Source organism: Triturus cristatus, chromosome 9 (assembly GCF_964204655.1).
Source record: "Triturus cristatus chromosome 9, aTriCri1.1, whole genome shotgun sequence".
NCBI lineage: Eukaryota > Metazoa > Chordata > Amphibia > Caudata > Salamandridae > Triturus > Triturus cristatus.
In genome coordinates, this window is record NC_140592.1 from 883764580 (window position 1) to 883782154 (window position 17575).

Here is a 17575-nt window from a genome sequence, read left to right on the forward strand (position 1 = left end):
GCATTTGTAGGGTGCTACATCCCTCCCAAGGGTTGAAGTTCTATACAAGTAAATATGTTCTCTTCTGGTTTATTAGTCCAGTTGCGGTAGTCAATAACTTAATACAAAGAAGTTGTAGGGGAGCCTCAGTTTTATTTTCTTATCGAAATGACCAATACCATCACTAACTTAGTATTAATGACAAAATTAACTCAACTCCTAGTCCACAAAGTCTGAATCAAGGATGAACATTTCAGTCAAACATCTGCCACTTTTCTCTCAATAGACATTCTCGCCAGTGTTGACCCACTATAGGTCCACCCCAAGTTGTATTTGGCCTCCAGGGCCTCAATTTACATCATCTGAATGGCCTGTGAACAAGACTGCACAGGCCTCAAATGTCCTTTAAGACTTTGGCGAATAGGATATTTATTTACGATTGGTTCTGCTGATGGTTAACCTGATGCTTCGACTATATCTTACTCATTTTTTGACAGGTATAGAAATATATGTGTATTTAGGACCTATAAAACCCAAGCCTACATACAAAGATTTGGAGTGTTGTGCAGTGAGAGGAGCATTTCAAGCTGAGAGAGGCATGAAAAGAGGATAGTATCAGAATGGTGGGTAAGGACCTGGAGGAGAACAGCACAGGGAGATGTGATACAGTGCTGGTATAGACAATGGGAAGATGAGAAATCTATGACTTAACCTTTCACCTACTTTTAGTGTGATATTGAACGTAGTACTGTTTTGTTTATGATAAACCATAATTTATAATAAACATGCTATTCTTGTAAGAACCAGTTGATAAAGCTCTTAGAAAAAAGGTATACAACCCTTTCTCCCTTGTTAAAGGAACAACACGTCAATTTTCTTGTTACCAGAATCGCTCAGTTAATTCGACCTCACTACTAGGGCTAATTATTTGGGGCCTATATGTAATTTGATTTTCAGCTCAGAGTTTTCACACTAATTTACATCAATGTCATGATTTACATCCACTTTGTCACAGAAAACAAAATTTTGAATAAGGACTGTTATGATGGGAAAAAGGTTGTTTCATGTGCACAGTTGACGAGGAGTGGGTGCGGGGTTGTGAGAAGTGTAGTGAATTATTAAAAGTAGCTGCATAGCCTCTATACACCCTTACAGAGCATTATTCATTGAACCTCTCAGCATTGGACCCTTTACCCCTTAGGTGTTTGGGATTTCAGCCACCCCCCCAGTGCTGAGCCGTTTTTTACATCAGATACTGCCTGCATACCTTCTTTCTACGACAGATATCCAGACTAAGGGGCATATCATCGAGGCCAGGCGATAATTATCGCTCAGCGCTCTTAGCGCGAGGATAATTATCGCCGGCCACAGCTGAATTTTATCGCGGAGATAGTGTGCTATCAGCAACGCTTATCTCCAAAGCGATAAAATTCAACGCGCAAGCTGCCAACTGTGCGATTATCGCTGGAAATCGAGCGATAATTGCACAACGTTTGGCGAAAGCTTGCTGATAGGGCAAGGCAGACTTAGCCATGATATCCACATTCCATAGGATATCATGGCTAAGTCAGTTGAAAAGAAGGCGTAAGGAAAGTAGCGATAACCGAGGTTATCGCTACTTTTCTTGTCGCTCTGCAGGTTAGGGTGTGGCTAGATAATAGGAGAAATGTCGCTTAGCGACATTTCTCCCGTTATCTTGGGGTAGAACGCCCACTTTGCCTCTCATTAGAGATGCGAAGATGGGCGTTGGAGGAAAGGGCGATAAGGCAAGGATTCACGCAATAGCGTGACCTTGCTGATAAGGCGATAAAATTATCGCCGCTTTCCATCCGAAAACAGACTCTAAAGCGGCGATAATTTCATCTCCTTGCCTTGATGATATGCCCCTAAATTTGTATCTACTTTTCCCATGTTAGGGTTTGTAGAAGTACCCATGGCTTGACTCACACAGGAAAATCCAGAGAAAATTGACAGATTATGGCATGAAAGTTTTTTTACCTGCAAATGGCATCAACATAAGATTTGCTAAGATTGCCCTCTTCCCAGCTTCCAGAAAGAGAGGCAAAAAAATCAACATCGTGTTGATCACTATTTGATAAAAATCGTATATATTTGCAGGTTATCCTTCTTAGCTCATCGTGCAATCAATCTTACTGCCCCCCCCCCCCGCCTGCTTTATTGATTACACAGCAGCCTTTGATAAGGTCGAACAACAAATACTGTGGAAAAGGCTGAGTGCGTGGGTCATTTCGTCGAAATTACTGCATGCTCTTTGTTATCAGTCCAAATCTTTGTCTTTTAGGAAATCATTTGAAACCTGCCTCTTTAACAACTAGTTCCTTGAATGTTTAGCATATTGTATTAATTATTTACTTGAAGCAGGCCAAGGCACCCCTGGGCCTTCCAGTTCTATACAAACTGTAAAACCCATCCATCAAATCAATCACCTCACTGTACTCAGACACATGGGTTCTAGTGAAAGGTGGGAAAAGGATGACTGCCTGAAAAAAAATCCACACCAATAGAGGCAGGGGTGTACTCTTGCTCCTCTCCTCTTTAGCGTTCACAATGCAGACATCAAGGCGTGTTTAGAAAAAGCAAGATAATTTCCTCCAAACATAAACAATGCCCGTTTACAATTCTTACTGTTTGCCGATTACATTTTCATCCTTGATAACACAAATGTTGGGCTGCAAAAGGCTTTGAACAAGCTCCACAAATATATTTGTGAAAACAAACTAGAATTGAGTGCATTCCAGTGGCATAGCTAGAGATTGTGCCGCCCGTGGCGGTCACTGCGTTTGCCGCATGCAAGAGCGAGACGGTGGATTCTGCCGCCCCCAAAACTCAGGGGGCAGACGCCCCCGGTAACCCCCCACTTGCTATGCCACTGATGGACCAGACTTAATTCCAGTCGGATGTGTGACCTAGCACAGCTCCTAAGTAGTTGAGACAATTTTCAGGTAGTATTGCACTGTATCAGTTCTAGTGTTGGTGCAGAACGCCCTGGGATCATTGATGATCATTAGATTATTAAGGGATTAATTTTGCTCCAGTACAATTCAAAATCAAGCTTTCTGAGGAACAGAAAGGTTTTGCCAGTGGCGTAGCTAGACATTGTGCTGCCTGTGGTGGTCACTGAGTTTGGCGGCAGCGGGGTGCTGGTGAATCCAGCGACTGCCGCCCCACACGGCCACAGGTAAGAGTTGGGTGGGGGGGAATTCCACCCCCCACCGCCCTTTTGCTACGCCACCGTGGTCCATCAAGATCTTACGTGAACTATTTGGCATATTGCTAACTGGGCAAGAATGCAAAGACAGGAACATTAAAAGCGGCAGTTAGGCCTATATTGATAGGTGATCGTCCTGCGGCAACGCCATGGGCCACGTATCTAAACAATTCTATTAAAGACTTAAAAATACAAGTTCTGCTTCTCAGTAGGTCTGCAGACACTAAATATTTGGCCTAACTCAGCCACCTGCACTATGTCATGGACTCATTCAACACCATGTCTGCCCAGCAATATCTATTCGAGCCAATGCGTAAATCAATGAGACTATCTGTGGTAAAGGAAGACGCAGGGTCCAGCTGTATAAGTAGGATACTTCTTTATTGTAGCTTGGTTCTAGGGTAGATGAGTAGGAGAAGATGGAAGGTACAGATGCAGCCCCACCAGGAGCAAGCTCCTAGCAGCTCAGCCTGAGTTGACCAACTGACGATGTAAGCACAGAGGGACACCCAGGCATTCCATGATGTCATGGTACATTCTACAGAGCTATTCAGTGGAGAATAGTAGAGAAGTAATTTACCACACTATCCATCATCCACATGCGGTTTCTACTGCGCCCAATGGAAGAACTTAGGATGTCCTGCACAACCATCAATTCCTGAATTACAGGTGCACGTTATGCGATCGTGAGCAAGAATCCATCCTTCAGATTGTTTGCTGTCACTCAGGGAGGCATGGTGAGAAGCATTTCCTAATTGAGCAGATTTGTCTTAAGCAACATCAGACAATCCTAGGAAGCATTGAAGGGCTGCCTGAATACGCAGAACATCCCCGACCAATGTCGAGCTGCCAAGTTCTTTACGGATGTCACCAGAAAACGTGATCTAAAATTACTTCAACTGCACTCATGATTCACATCTTTCATGCACTCATTGATCCAACGCGGTCATAAACAGGATTTCCTACCTAGCAGCATCCCATAAGGACCTTAAGCATTCAGTTGCTTATGTATTGAGGGGGCAATATACATTGCAGGTGGGACTCACTCCGCGTTGCTTGGCTTGACACTGGTCATACTCTGCTACACCAACTTGAGTCATAATGTGTGGTTGCTGAACAAACACAAACTTGTTCATGAATCTCACGCAGAGGCCTGCCTGTTATCTTTAATTTTTAATTATTGATGGATTTTAAATGATTTTAAATGGTCTATTTGTTTTATTTAATGCTGGGTGAAGCAAGTCATATTATGATTATTATTCATGTCTACTTTACATGAGAGTTTAAATAATCAAACATAATAAATTTACTCACATACGTATAGACCAATGGGGTGGGCGAATTGGAGTAACGCCAGCACCGCACCACACCAGATCTACCACTGTGGGGCAGAATGAATGCCCTTTCAGGAAAGGACATAATTTCCCTTTCCAAAGGCACCTTTACATTGCAGACCGGTGGTCGGGGTGCTCGGCTCCCTAACATCACACACAATGGTGGCATCTGGAGCTGGACATTTTCTGTTTCATAATGTATGAAGTCAGCTTGATATGCGAGCTGATGGCAATTCCGGGGAAATAACAGGCCCCAGGCTGCATGGACGTTCTTTCTTCTTCCTCTGCAGCCTGAGTGGGGGCCTGAAGTGGCAAGACGTCCATGGAAGCTACTAGATGTATTCTTAGCCTTTGGATCAAGGTAGTCACTTCCTCTGCTCAAACACAGAAGACTTTGCTACATAAATAGTAGATATTCTTACCTTTCACCAAACACTGCGAAAAGGCTTTTATAAGCGAGTGGATCCTTTGAATAGTTTGGCGACATCAGGAATTCCTAGAAGCAAAGAGATAAATATGTGTTTTAGTTTCATTGAGCTGTCACAGAAAAATATGTATGAAGTCTTTGTAAAATAAGTCAACTAAACATGGAGTAAGTAGTTGGATGCTGACATTGTTTTAAATCAGCATTAGGGTGCATATTTTTGGAGGCATAGTCACAATATCATTCATACATCAAAAAGATGAAAGCTGCAGGAAGCATATTGCATGTCCTAAACCAAAAGGGGAGAAAATGTTGATAAGTGCTCAATGCATTAACTATGACTCTTTACCACAAGGGAGCTTACACTCAGGGGCATATTTACAATGCCCCCAGTGGCACTTTTACGCCGCCAGATCGTCACTTTCATGACTCATCAGAGGCGCAGTGTGCCAGCCCATACAAGGGCACGCAAAGCCGCCCTGCATGGTTTTTCATGGCCTTGTAAATATGGAGTAAGGCAATGCCTCGCTCTTCGTGAAAAGGGTGTTCCATGGGGTTGCTGAGGAAAATGCCTCCTTTGATGTTTTTTGTGCAGGAAGGTGTCCCTTCCTGCACCAAAGCAATCATGCCAATAACACAGACACCCTTGCACCTTGGTGCAAGAGTTCCTGCTTTGGCGCTCAGCTGCAATTTGTGTGCCGCACTGGCAGAAAGGACAGGAATGCGCCGTATCTTGTAGATATGACGTTGGGCAGCACAGCTAGATGGCTTGCCGTAATGCCCTATGCCAAAATATTGTAAATATGCCTCTCAGTCTCAACTGGGAAATGCAACCAGTTCCTGGGCTTGGCCTGTGGTTTTGGGACCCTGTATAAAGATTATGACACATTTTCTTTAAATTCTCAGAAATTGTAGACAACAGGCCCCTGAGAACAGTGTCCTTGAGTGCACAAGACCTTTGAAAACCCTCCAGTGCCTCTCTACACAGCCCCAACTCAAAGCCTGCAAAAAAAGGCTGACACAATGACTGTCCTGTGGTAATCTCAGATGTAATTCAATAATGTAAGGCCTAATTTAAAGCATAGCACCAGTCCATGATATCAATGCTTCTCGATGTCTTTGTTCAGTAAAAAACAGTATGTGTATGTACAAAAGATTCCTGTAACAAAACAAAACGGAAAGTGTAAGAAGTAATACTGGCTTGTATTGTTTATTCGTGAGCTATATGAGTTCCTGTTTGTTTTCAGGATTTTTCCTTTGTTTACAAACTAAACAAGGTAAAATCCTGAAAATAAACACATGAACATTACCTGAGCCTGATGCACTGGAGTACAGAGTCGAAACTGGACAGCGCTTACCAGGTCTTCCTGTATGACTGTATTAAGGTGCGTTGTGACTGAGCGCTGTACTGCTGCACCCAAATGTCAATATTAAGTGAGAAATATAATTATGAATATCTAATTGGAAAACTGGAAAGTGAAATCCAGGCGAGTGTGCATTGCAAGGGCAGACATACATAACACCACTACAACATCACACTTAGGAAGTGCTGGGCAGAGTCTTTCATTTTGGTCTGTGCTATTCATTAAACACTAGGATAGGTTTCAGGGATTTCAATGATACTGCAAAGCAGTCATTCAGTGAACAATCCCCACTCATTTCTTTCCTCATAGCTCTTTAAAATGTAAATCAACTTGACGTGGTTCAAGGTCTTTTGATTCCCTATTCTGCTTACAATCAATATATAAGTGAAAGTACTTCCTGCTCAATCTTGAGTCAGAAGCGTGGGTGCTGCATCACCTTGATCTTGAATGCTCGGTTCTGAAAAGGTAACTCATACCTGCCACTGCAGTGTCTGTGCGTAGTTGTTAGTTGCCATGTCGACTTGGCAAGGGCACCCACCTGCCAGGCCCTAACCTTCCCTTTTCCTACATATAGGACACCCCTATGGTAGGCCCAAGGTAACTCCCCCTCCCGGGCAGGGTGCAGTATATGTGAAAGGTAGGACATATACTGATGTATGTAACATGTCCTGATAGTGAAATACTGACAATTTCATTTTTCACTATTGAAAGGCTATCTTGCCCCATAGGAGGGAATGGGGAATGCTTTGTAACATTTTCAAAGCTTATCTTCTCATAGGGATAAGATACATAAATAAAGTTTATGCTCTCTGAACCATTCTGTGTGCCTGTCTGTTTGTGTATTGACTGTCTGGTTTTGTAGTGACAGAGGCTGGGGAGGTGCATTCCCTCAGACAGCCGGGGGGGTTGATGTGTGGGTCCTGCCTTTCCTGAATGAGTCAGGGCTAGGCTGAATAGACCTGGGCTGCATTCAGAGTATGGGGAGGAGTTCTCACTAGCACCTGAATAGGCCCGGTGTGCATTTAGAGTGGTGGGAGGAGATTTCCCTTGCACCTGAATAGGTCATGTCTGCATTACACAATGCTGTCTCCACCTCCTGCCAGGGAGCTGCACCAGAGAGGACAGAACTGTTTTGGGCTGTTCTCAGAGACCCTTGCACACAGAGAACAAAGACATTTTGGGGTATAAGTATTAGACCTAAAACCCCTGAACTTTAGATTACTTCTGGAATCAAGAGGAACCTTTGCCAAGGAGAAGAGCTGGAGAAACTGAGGAGAAGTACTGCCCTTGCTGTATGTCTGGGGTTGCGCTTCTGCCAAGGAAAGGAAAAGTACTTTGCTGTGTGCTGTGTCCACTGCTTTGAAGAAAGTCTCCAAGGGCTTGAGTAGAGCTTGCCTCCTGTTTTGAAGTCTCAGGAACACAAAAACTTCACCCCCAGCTCACCTGAACTTCCTTCCTGGGAGTTTTGACCTGCCAATAAGTGCCTGTGACTGTGTGGGGCCTCTGGAGGTTGTTTCTGCTGCTGGGAGATAGAAAGCAACGCAATAACAAGAAAATCTCTTTGTTTTTCCATACTTCCTATCGCTGCAACTATTTGGCTTGCTGAATTTTGTCGCAACAACAGGTACTTTGCAAAAAATCACGCATCCCTAGTTTTCTATGGACTCAGTTGCTAAAACCTTTTGAAAGGCATTTTTCTTAATACTTGTATGTTGGATTTTTGTTGTTTTGGTCTTGTTAAGTTTAAATAAAGATACTTTATTTTTATAAGCCAGTGTGGTGTCCATTTTTGGTGTTATCGCTGTGTTACTGTGATCTTTGGTACAAACACTTTACACATTGCCTTTTGGATAAGCCTGCTGCTCGTGCCAAGCTACTAAGGGGGGTTAGCAGGGGTTATCTAGAATGTGTATCCCCCTTACCCTCACTAGAAGCAATAGAAGCTATTTGGACAAAGGTACCTACCTCTGCCAATTAGAGACCCCCCATTTCTAACACTCATCATTAAAATGCAATCAGCAAAGCTTTTGAAATTCGTGCAACACATTACAATGTGAAGCAATACATCTATTAAAATGTCAACATTGTGCATAACAAAACACCATTAACATAGCACAAAAACTAAAACAAATCACCAAATAACATCACACCTCAGTCTGGTGACAAGATTTGGACAACACACAACACTAGATATCACTGCGCAACAACACATCACTTGGATTCTTATTAATATTCACATTCGAACATCATTTACAGTCACTCAAGTAATATTCCAAATGATCACATAATTCTCTAACTTTCTGCCACCAAAAATGTGTAACTATTTAGGTTAATCATTTTTGTTAATTAATTAGCACATTATTTTTGCCAAGGGTTCTCTACCAAACATCTGTTGACCCTCAAATTAAATAATTAGAGGGTTTACGTGCAGGATCAGGACTGTCTGAATCTTCAAAATGCCTAGTGTGTTTTCATAAGCCCAAGCATTTGTGCTAATTAATAAACGTTCACAAGACAATAATTCAAGTCAAAACTATAAAGGTTTATTCTAAATTAAGATCATTATAAAATGCAAAAAGTAGTTAGTTAGTCAATCATGAAACAAAATCTCAATAGTAAATCATAGTTAAACAGTGTGAGAGGATCAACATAAAGTCTTCTTCCAAAACTAACAACTAGCCAGAACTAAGTACAGTTCAGCAAGAAGACTGACATATAGTCCAACAGACACAAGGTGCCTCCCAGGTGAGAGGGAGAAGACTTGGCTTGGGGGCAAGCTCTGGCTGCACGTGCTGTCCACATAGAGGTTTGGTGAAGCAAGTCGGCTGTGGATCGGGGTGGCCCTGCAACCTTGGGAGCCTTTGCCCAACACATCCTTCGCCAAGGACTTCGCCATTGCGCAGCTGTGCTGGCAGTATCACTCAGCTACAGGCCGAGACAAGCTGGCAGTGGCGCAGGGCCAGCCCAAAATTGACAAATTCACTGCCCCTTAATCGAGCAACCGTGGGCCCAAAAACTGGCGACTGCCCCCGACACCCCCTTCCAATAGGAGACACCGGGGTCATCCTGCTGTTGATTTAGGCCTCCCAACTGGCGCTAAAGTCCAAAATTGGTGAGTTTGGGTGGAGGTGTCCCTCCTGCAGCAGGATCTGCGAGGGGTGGCGGATAGGGCGACGGAGGCCAAAGTAGTCAGTAGGGACCTGTCAGTAGTGGAGGAAACACTGGGTGAACTACAGGCCACAGTTTCCCGATTGTTAGGCACGACTTGACAACTGGAGGAATGTGTCGAAGCTGCGGAGACAGGGCCCGGCACTGTAATCTTCACTTTTTGGCCTTTCCAAAGGTCATAGAGGATTTGGCTCTGGAGCGCTTTCTGGAAGACTGGATCGCCTCATGGTTGCCAGGCTTCAAGTTGTCCTCGTGCTTTGTGATCAAATGAGCCCACAGGTCCATGGCACCTAGGCTGCCCCGGGGGGTGGGGGCACCGTTACCGATCATTGCCTACATTCTGAATTACAGAGACCAAATCCTGGAAGAGGCTCGACAATTTGGGATTATTCCAGGACTACACATGTTGGGTGCTGCAAACCCAGAAATTCTACACCAAAGTCAAAGAGCAGCTCCAAGCTAGGAACTTGCACTATATGCTGATGTTCCCGGCACGTCTCCAGGTCATTCATAATTTCAAAACTGTCTTTTTTGACAACCCAGAATCGGCCTGGGAGTGGGCGAAAAATCAGCGGGCCCTGACAATCAACCTGGCTCCGGAGTAAGGTGGGGGCAGAGGGGGCTCCTGTAGGCACCATGCCAGGCTCCTGGCTCACCACCAGAGGCCGCAGAAGCGGAGACTCGGGGGTGAACTGCGGACTCCGGCTCGCAGGTAAGGGACCCACACTCGGGATCAGGGCCTCACGGTCACAGGGAGAATCAGAGCAGCAGCTGCCCAGCCAGTTTACAGCCCACAATCTGTCCGCAGATTTGATGGATAGGGCATGAAGCCTCCCTGACTCTTCCATGTTACTTCACGTTAACACCACAGTCGCCTTCATTTATGATGGGTTGATGCGGATCTATGCAGGTAGCAGGCTTCTGGACTTCCACCTAAGTTTGAGTTATTGTTCCCGAGGGTGGGCAACAGATGCTGCTGGGGGTAAGTGTGGGGTGGGAGGTTCCTTGGGGGAATGTTACCATTCAATGTGGTTGTTGTTTTGGGGTTTCTTACGTTTTTGTTTAGAATATTTCTTTCTCGGCATGATAACATTGTGTTGACCATGGACACTGTACTTGCATGCTATACCCACATCAAGTTTAGGTTGCCATTACCCAAGCACAAATGAAGCGAGGTTGGCACTCGTCACTTACGCCTCACCCTTTTTGATGGCTATCTATATGCTAATGACATGGAACATCAATGATCTCAATGATCGTTTTATATGGGGGGGCGACACTCCCCTTTTACAAATGGCATTGCCTGCGATTCTGCTCTTACAGGAGATGCACCTACTCTTGAGGTGGCCATCCAATGTTGCATGGGCTCGACATGATTAGTCTTTGAGTGGGAGGATACGTATGGCAAGTTCCTCCACTGGTTAGCGATGCAGGGGTGGCCTACCAAACTGTTCCTTCTATTGAGACTGGGGTGGGTGTGGTGGCGGAGATGGCCTCCAACAAACCGGCTGCGTTTGCAGCCTACTATGGTGACATCTAACCCCCCAGTAAGTGCCCCCCAAGCGAGGCTGCCACTCCACTTGTGTTAGACATACCTATGTCCAAGCTATCAAGGAGTGATAAGGTGCACCTGGACCAACCCCTTACAAGAGAGGAAATGTATTTGTCCATTCAAGCCATGAACTCTAGGAAAACCTCAGGCCCAGATGGGTTCCACAGGGAATATTATCTGCACATCCAGGCCCACGTGACTCCTCACCTTTTGGGCCTTTATCAAGAGGTGGTGGATAAAGCTCATTTTCCTCCCGAGCTCGATCTGGAAAAATAGTGGTCTTGCCTAAACTGGGCCAGTATCTGAATCGACGTGCTTCCTATCGCCCTAATTCACACATTGATTCCAAGGTGAACATTTTCACTAAATACTAGATAACCAGCTGCTCGGGTCCTCTCATAGCTGATCAACCCAGACCAATGCGGGTTCATGCTCCACAGGAGCACTAGACACAGCCTCTGCAGAGTGCACATGGCTCTGGCTTGGCTCTCCTTGCTGGGGTACTCAACAGCCCTCCTTCTACTAGATTTCGAGAAGGTATTTGACTTGGTTATCTGGGCCTTTTTGAGGATGGGATGGTTAAGGTGGATTTGGGGCTTCAGTTCAGTTCCTTCATTTGAGTTCTATACTCCAACCCCAGAGCTCAAGTCCATCTCAATGGAGCCCTATCCTCCCCTTCGCGATCGTCTGGGGCACCCGTCAAGGGTGCCCCTTGTCAGCATTTCTTTTCACACTGGTGATAGAGCCCTTGGCAGCATGGGTCCGATGACGATCTCAGGTTTGGGGGTTCATGACTGAGAACCGCATTGCATTATAAGCGGATTAACTTCTTTTATACCTCTCCAGACCATCCCTTACGATTCCACGTACTCCACAGTGATGCTTCAGGACTTAAAATGTACTGGCCTAAATCAGTCCTGGTCTCCTTGATAGGTCAGTCGATAGACAAAGAGTGGCAGGGCAGCTTAAGGTGTGCAGAGTGAGCTTCCAGTACTTGGAGATGCATGTGACTCTTCACACAAAAAAATAATAAAACGAATTTCGTTGCGCGCGCTGCATCGCCAAATGCGATGCAGCGCGCGAAAGAGCAAGTGGCGCTGCAGCATTAAGACACAGGCACGCGGCGAAAACTGCATAAAGAAGCATCAACAGTTTCCAACCAGATCGTGCTACAAGAGACACCCAATCCAAGATGGCGGCCAGCCCAATGGTAGACTACCAGGGGAGGTCATGCTGAACGGACTATAAGGGGTGAAGCAAGACAAAGGCAAATGAAGCAAGTGGGCGATACCGAAAAGGAAAATGAAACTGATCAGGGTCTCTAGTGAATCGCGCTGAGAAGAGAACGGACCCTTCTGCGCACAAAGGCAGCAAACACCGGCCAGTAAGGGGGAAGGCAGAAAGACACAAGGTGAGTGTGAGCCAACGGTTATCCACAGCGTAGTGCGCACTGCTCACGAGCGCACACATTCGCCGAAACCGCAAGGCTACGCACCAAGAGCGGGAGAAGCAGGGGAAGGAGCGGACAGCCCGGTCGCTAATAACAAAGAAAGAAACAGCACAGGTCAGAAACGTGAGCTCGCCGTGCATCCGCACCCTGTAACCGAAAAACCGAAACAGGAACAGTGCCCTAAAAGCACTCCAGCAATGGGGGGCATCCCATTAATGCCCTGAAGTGGCAAACGATAGTGCGATGAGCGGTAGGAGCCGAGTGAACAAATAGCGCTACAGCAAAAGTCACGCTACAAAAACTGCAGAAAGAAGCACCAAGGTAAACCCCACCAGAATGAACTACAGGAACCAAATACTGAGCTAGAACAACACAGTAGGAGATCCCAGCGAGAATTGCTCAAGCCCTCCAATAGGGAGGACAGAAAGGGGGCGACAGAGCTACAAGTGGACAAGAGGTGCTGGATCTTTGTGACAAACAGTGAGAATCCACAGATGGCCTGAGGACTTAACATCTACATCCCACTCAGCACAGAAAAGCTATCGCAGGAGCAAAGACGACAAGGGCAGGTGGGTGACCCCAAAACATAGCACCCAGACAGCTCTCCAGAAAGGAGGTCCCCGCAAATAGCTTGAAGGAAACAGCAGACAATTAAACGGAGAGGCAAAGCTCATAAAGAGTGCGATGATACAGTGAGAGAAGCTAAGGCAGAGAAGAATCACAGGGAAAGGGGAGGTGAAAAGCGACACACAGGGAAAAACCAAGAGAGCAAGGAAGATAAACAAAGCAAGCAAAACAGGATAAGTAACATGGCAGACAGAGAAATGAGACTACAGCAACAACAACTGATCAAACAAAAACCGGACATAAATAACACCCTCGAGATGATCCTAAAAAGCACTAGCGGAAGTGCACGACCTGACGAAAACCACAAAACTCACCACAGACACGATCCAACTAGAGATCGCTGCAGTCAGAGCAGATCTGAACTCAGTGAACATTAGACTCGCGGCAAAGGATTAGCGACGTAGAGGACTCTACCCACAACGTGAGCAAGGAGGTGAAGTCAATATCGAAGATCGCAGAAACGCTCCAAAAGCAGACAGTGGAGATGGAAGACAGGAACCGCAGAGGGAACATCCGCATACTTGGGATCCCGGAAGGGGCGGAAAACACGGCGGGGTCCTGCTCAGCATTCCTTGATGACCTGATTCCCAAAATCACCAACCTAAAATTCACTCGCCAGTTCGAGTTGGATAGGGCTTACAGAATTCCCGCTTTCAAATTGCCAACATCCCAAACAGCGTGGCCTATCATATGTAAGCCCTTGAGATCGCAGCATACAGAAGACATTTTTAACTATGCCCGCAAAAATCATCAGATCAACTGGAAAGGCCACAAGATCATCCTCACGCAGGATTACTCTAAACCCACAGTCGACACCAGGAAAGGTTTTCTAGCCCTACGGCAAAGACTTAGGAGTAAAAACATTCAATTCTCGTTTGTGGCACCCACAAAATTCAATATAATAGATAAAGGCAAAAATCACTTTTTCACTGACCCACGAGACCCAGTGAGCTTCCTAGATGGTCCAGCAACTCTGAACATGGACACCTCACAACCCGGCTCCGCAAAGAGAGGACCGCCGGAACCGAACACAGGGTAAGCAGCAACCTAAAAGGAGCGACCTCAATAAAGACTCAATTAAGACTATGCAAACATATCTACCTCATGGATACCAGGAACTACCTCAAAACACTACCTTCCTCATAAAGACGCTGCATCTACCTCACGGCTGATCACAAACACCAACTAGCTCGCTATCTACCCCAACAAGTTCTCAGGGAGGAGGACCAATCAAGGCACAGCAGCGTATCCTTTTTGGTCACAATGCCATCTCTGTACAGGCCCACCTTATGGAACAATGAGGGCAATGGAGTATGCAAGCCACTCACCCGACAACAATTCTACGGGTGGCGGAACGGCGATCCTGCCATCGCACCTCTGACATACGAGTAACTGCTGGGGGGGAGGCGGGTGGGAGGAGAGGAAGGGGGGGAAATTCGCACTAGAATCTCTGTTTTCTGTCCTCTGTTTTCTGTCCAACCCAAGCAACCACAATGGGGGGGTCCACCTCGGGAGAAAGAAAAACGGAGGGAGCAAGATACACTTGAGTGTTGGGCATACAGAATCGCCACACCACACCATAGCTGATGGCCCATAACAATACACTCACCCTCACAACTGACCTCAATATAGTATCCCTCAATGTCAAGGGTCTAAATCACCCCATTAAACGCAGGAAGATAGTGGACTACCTAGCAAAAACCAAAGGTGATATAATACTACTACAGGAAACCAAACTATCCAAGGAAGATGCCAAACTAGTCAGAGCCAACTGGATTGCACAAACGGTTTGCTCGCCAGCAAACAAAAAGAAGCGAGGGGTCCTGACCTTAATATCCAAAAGATCAAAAATAACAATTGACTCACACTCCCACGACAAGGAGGGCAGACTCCTAATATTACATCTGAGGAGGGGGAGGAGCGGTTCCACGTAGCAAATATATACGGCCCCAATACAGACGACCCCACCTTCTGGGCAGAGGTATCAAACACGCCAGACAACTTCCCCCATGACGAACTCATGGTGGTGGCGGGGGACTTTAACATCCCACTAGATCATATAATAGACAGGCAATCCTCATGTCACTATCACCCCACCAACTTGCACGCCTCACTCCAAAACATTTGCTCGAAATTCAACCTCAAAGATGCATGGTGGCTACAACACCCAGATACTAGAGACTACACTTTCTACTCCAATCCCCATAACTCCTACACCAGGATAGACTACATACTAATCTCGGGCACACACACACACCTAATCGAACACTCCAAAATAGCGCCAAGACTAGTTTCAGACCACTCATGCATCAGCCTAAAAATAAGCGGCTGCCAAAACGAAGCTGTCCCCAGGAGATGGGGCTTTAACAGTGAAATTCTATCAGACCCAGCAAACAAAAAGGAAATCGAGTGTGCCATAAAAGACTACCTAAGCCACAACGATACCCCAGAGACTAGTGTTAGCACACTATGGGAGGCCCTAAAAGCAAAAGTCAGGGGTAAAATAATTGGAATTAAGGTAAAAGTGATCAAAAATGCGAACCTGAGACTAAACCAACTCGAGGAAGAGATAAAAAGATTAGAACTCCTAGCGAGACTAACACAGAGCAAATATGAGTACAACAAAATCCTGAGTGAGAGAGCAGGGTTGTGGTTCAATAAGTGCAAAGCCCTTAACCTTTGCGAAGCAAACAGAGCTGGGAAGTTTCTTGCCTCCTACCTGAAACACAAACGCAACCAGTTTGCGGTCTCATCTATCACTGACTCAAACAATAGAACACACACAAGACACAAGGATATCCCCAAGACCTTCCAAGAGTTCTACTCAGAGCTCTATAGGAATGACCAGAACCTCAACCAAGAAGAATGCACAAAATATCTTGACAGAATAGGGCTCCCGAAGCTAAACACTGCAGACACAATAAGGCTAGGCCAGGAAATCAACTGCACGGAAATCAAAATGGCTGTCAAGTCACTGAAAAAAAATAAGGCCCCTGGGCCAGATGGGTACACAGCGGATTTCTATAAGACCTTTTTAACCCAACCATGAAAAGGGTCTTTAACCATGCTGTAACTACAGGGAAAGTACCTCAATCCATGACAGAGGCTAGTATAATAGTCATCCCAAAGGAGGGTAAAGACCACCAATTACCCAAAAACTACAGACCCATTTCCCTCATCAATGTGGACTGTAAAATCTACGCCAAAATCCTAGCGGTCAGACTAAACACGGTCCTTCCCCAACTAATAAGCAAATCCCAAGTCGGATTCATGCACAACCGTAAATCTAGCGGTAATACCAGGCTTTTATGTCACATACTGGAACAAGTGCACGCCAAACCGGTGCCGGCAGTAGCTATAGCCCTAGATGCAGAAAAGGCCGTTGATAAGGTCTCCTGGGCCTTCCTAGAGCGTTGTATGCAGGCCTTCAACCTTGGGGAGTCATATACACGAATGACTATGGCCCTTTATCAAGCACCGTCAGCCTGCATCACAGTTAATGGCACACTCTCTGACCCCTTCACACTGCAGCAAGGAACCAGACAGGGATGCCCACTGTCACCGGCACTTTTCTTACTGGCCCTTGAACCCCTCATTCAGGACATAAAGCTAAACACTAGCATAAAAGGGGTCGACATCAATGGAACCGTAGTGAAACTAGCCGCCTACGCAGACGATATACTGATAGTAACAGAACAACCAAAGCCCTCAATAAGGGCTCTGATGACCATAATAGCAGAATACTCCAGGCTATCAGGGTAAACACTAAACAATGATAAATCTGAATGTAAACCACTAAACATCCACTGCACGAGAGATATACTAGGGGACTCGGGCTTGACCTGGCAGACGGGTCACATCAAATACTTAGGAATATATTTCGGTACCGATCTAATCAACACCTTACACTACAATGAGAAGACGCTACTAGAAAAAATTAAGAAACTTTTGGACTCCTGGTGCCCCAAATTCATAACTTGGTGGGGAAGAATCGAAACAATAAAAATTATGATCACCCCAATGACTAACTACCTCATAAGCATGCTCCCACTCCTACTCACAGACGAGTTCCACAGGAAAATCGATATCATGCTCACCAGATTCCTCTGACGCGGTAAAAAGGCAAGAATTAGCATAAAGAAACTGAGATTAGAGAAAACCCAAGGAGGGGTAAATCTAGCAGACTTTAGGGTGTTCAAACTACCCTTTCTAGCAAAACAGGGAGTTTACTGAGTTGACCCGGCGACCGAATACACACCAGTATGGCTCCAGGTAGAGAAAGCTATTTTGAAAAACCTGAGCCCACTGGCCCAACTAACGGCAAACTCGTACCCCCACACATCCAAACCTATCTTTAAAAACACTAAAATAGCACTCCTAAAAGTTGATAAGAAGATGAAAGTTAGCATCAAAGGGTCTAAGTCAGAATCACTGTGGGCGAATAGCAA

At 45.6% G+C, this 17575-nt stretch overlaps 1 protein-coding gene across 1 annotated transcript in view; it reads right to left on the bottom strand.

Moving 5' to 3' along the window:
* LOC146799019 (cholesterol 24-hydroxylase-like) overlaps positions 1 to 17575 on the bottom strand; it is a 263806-nt gene that overhangs the window by 208662 nt on the left and 37569 nt on the right. Inside the window, exon 4 of the mRNA XM_085626414.1 lies at positions 4965 to 5038. Within this exon, the coding sequence (XP_085482540.1) occupies positions 4965 to 5038 (74 nt within the window). The remainder of the gene's footprint in view (positions 1 to 4964; positions 5039 to 17575) is intronic.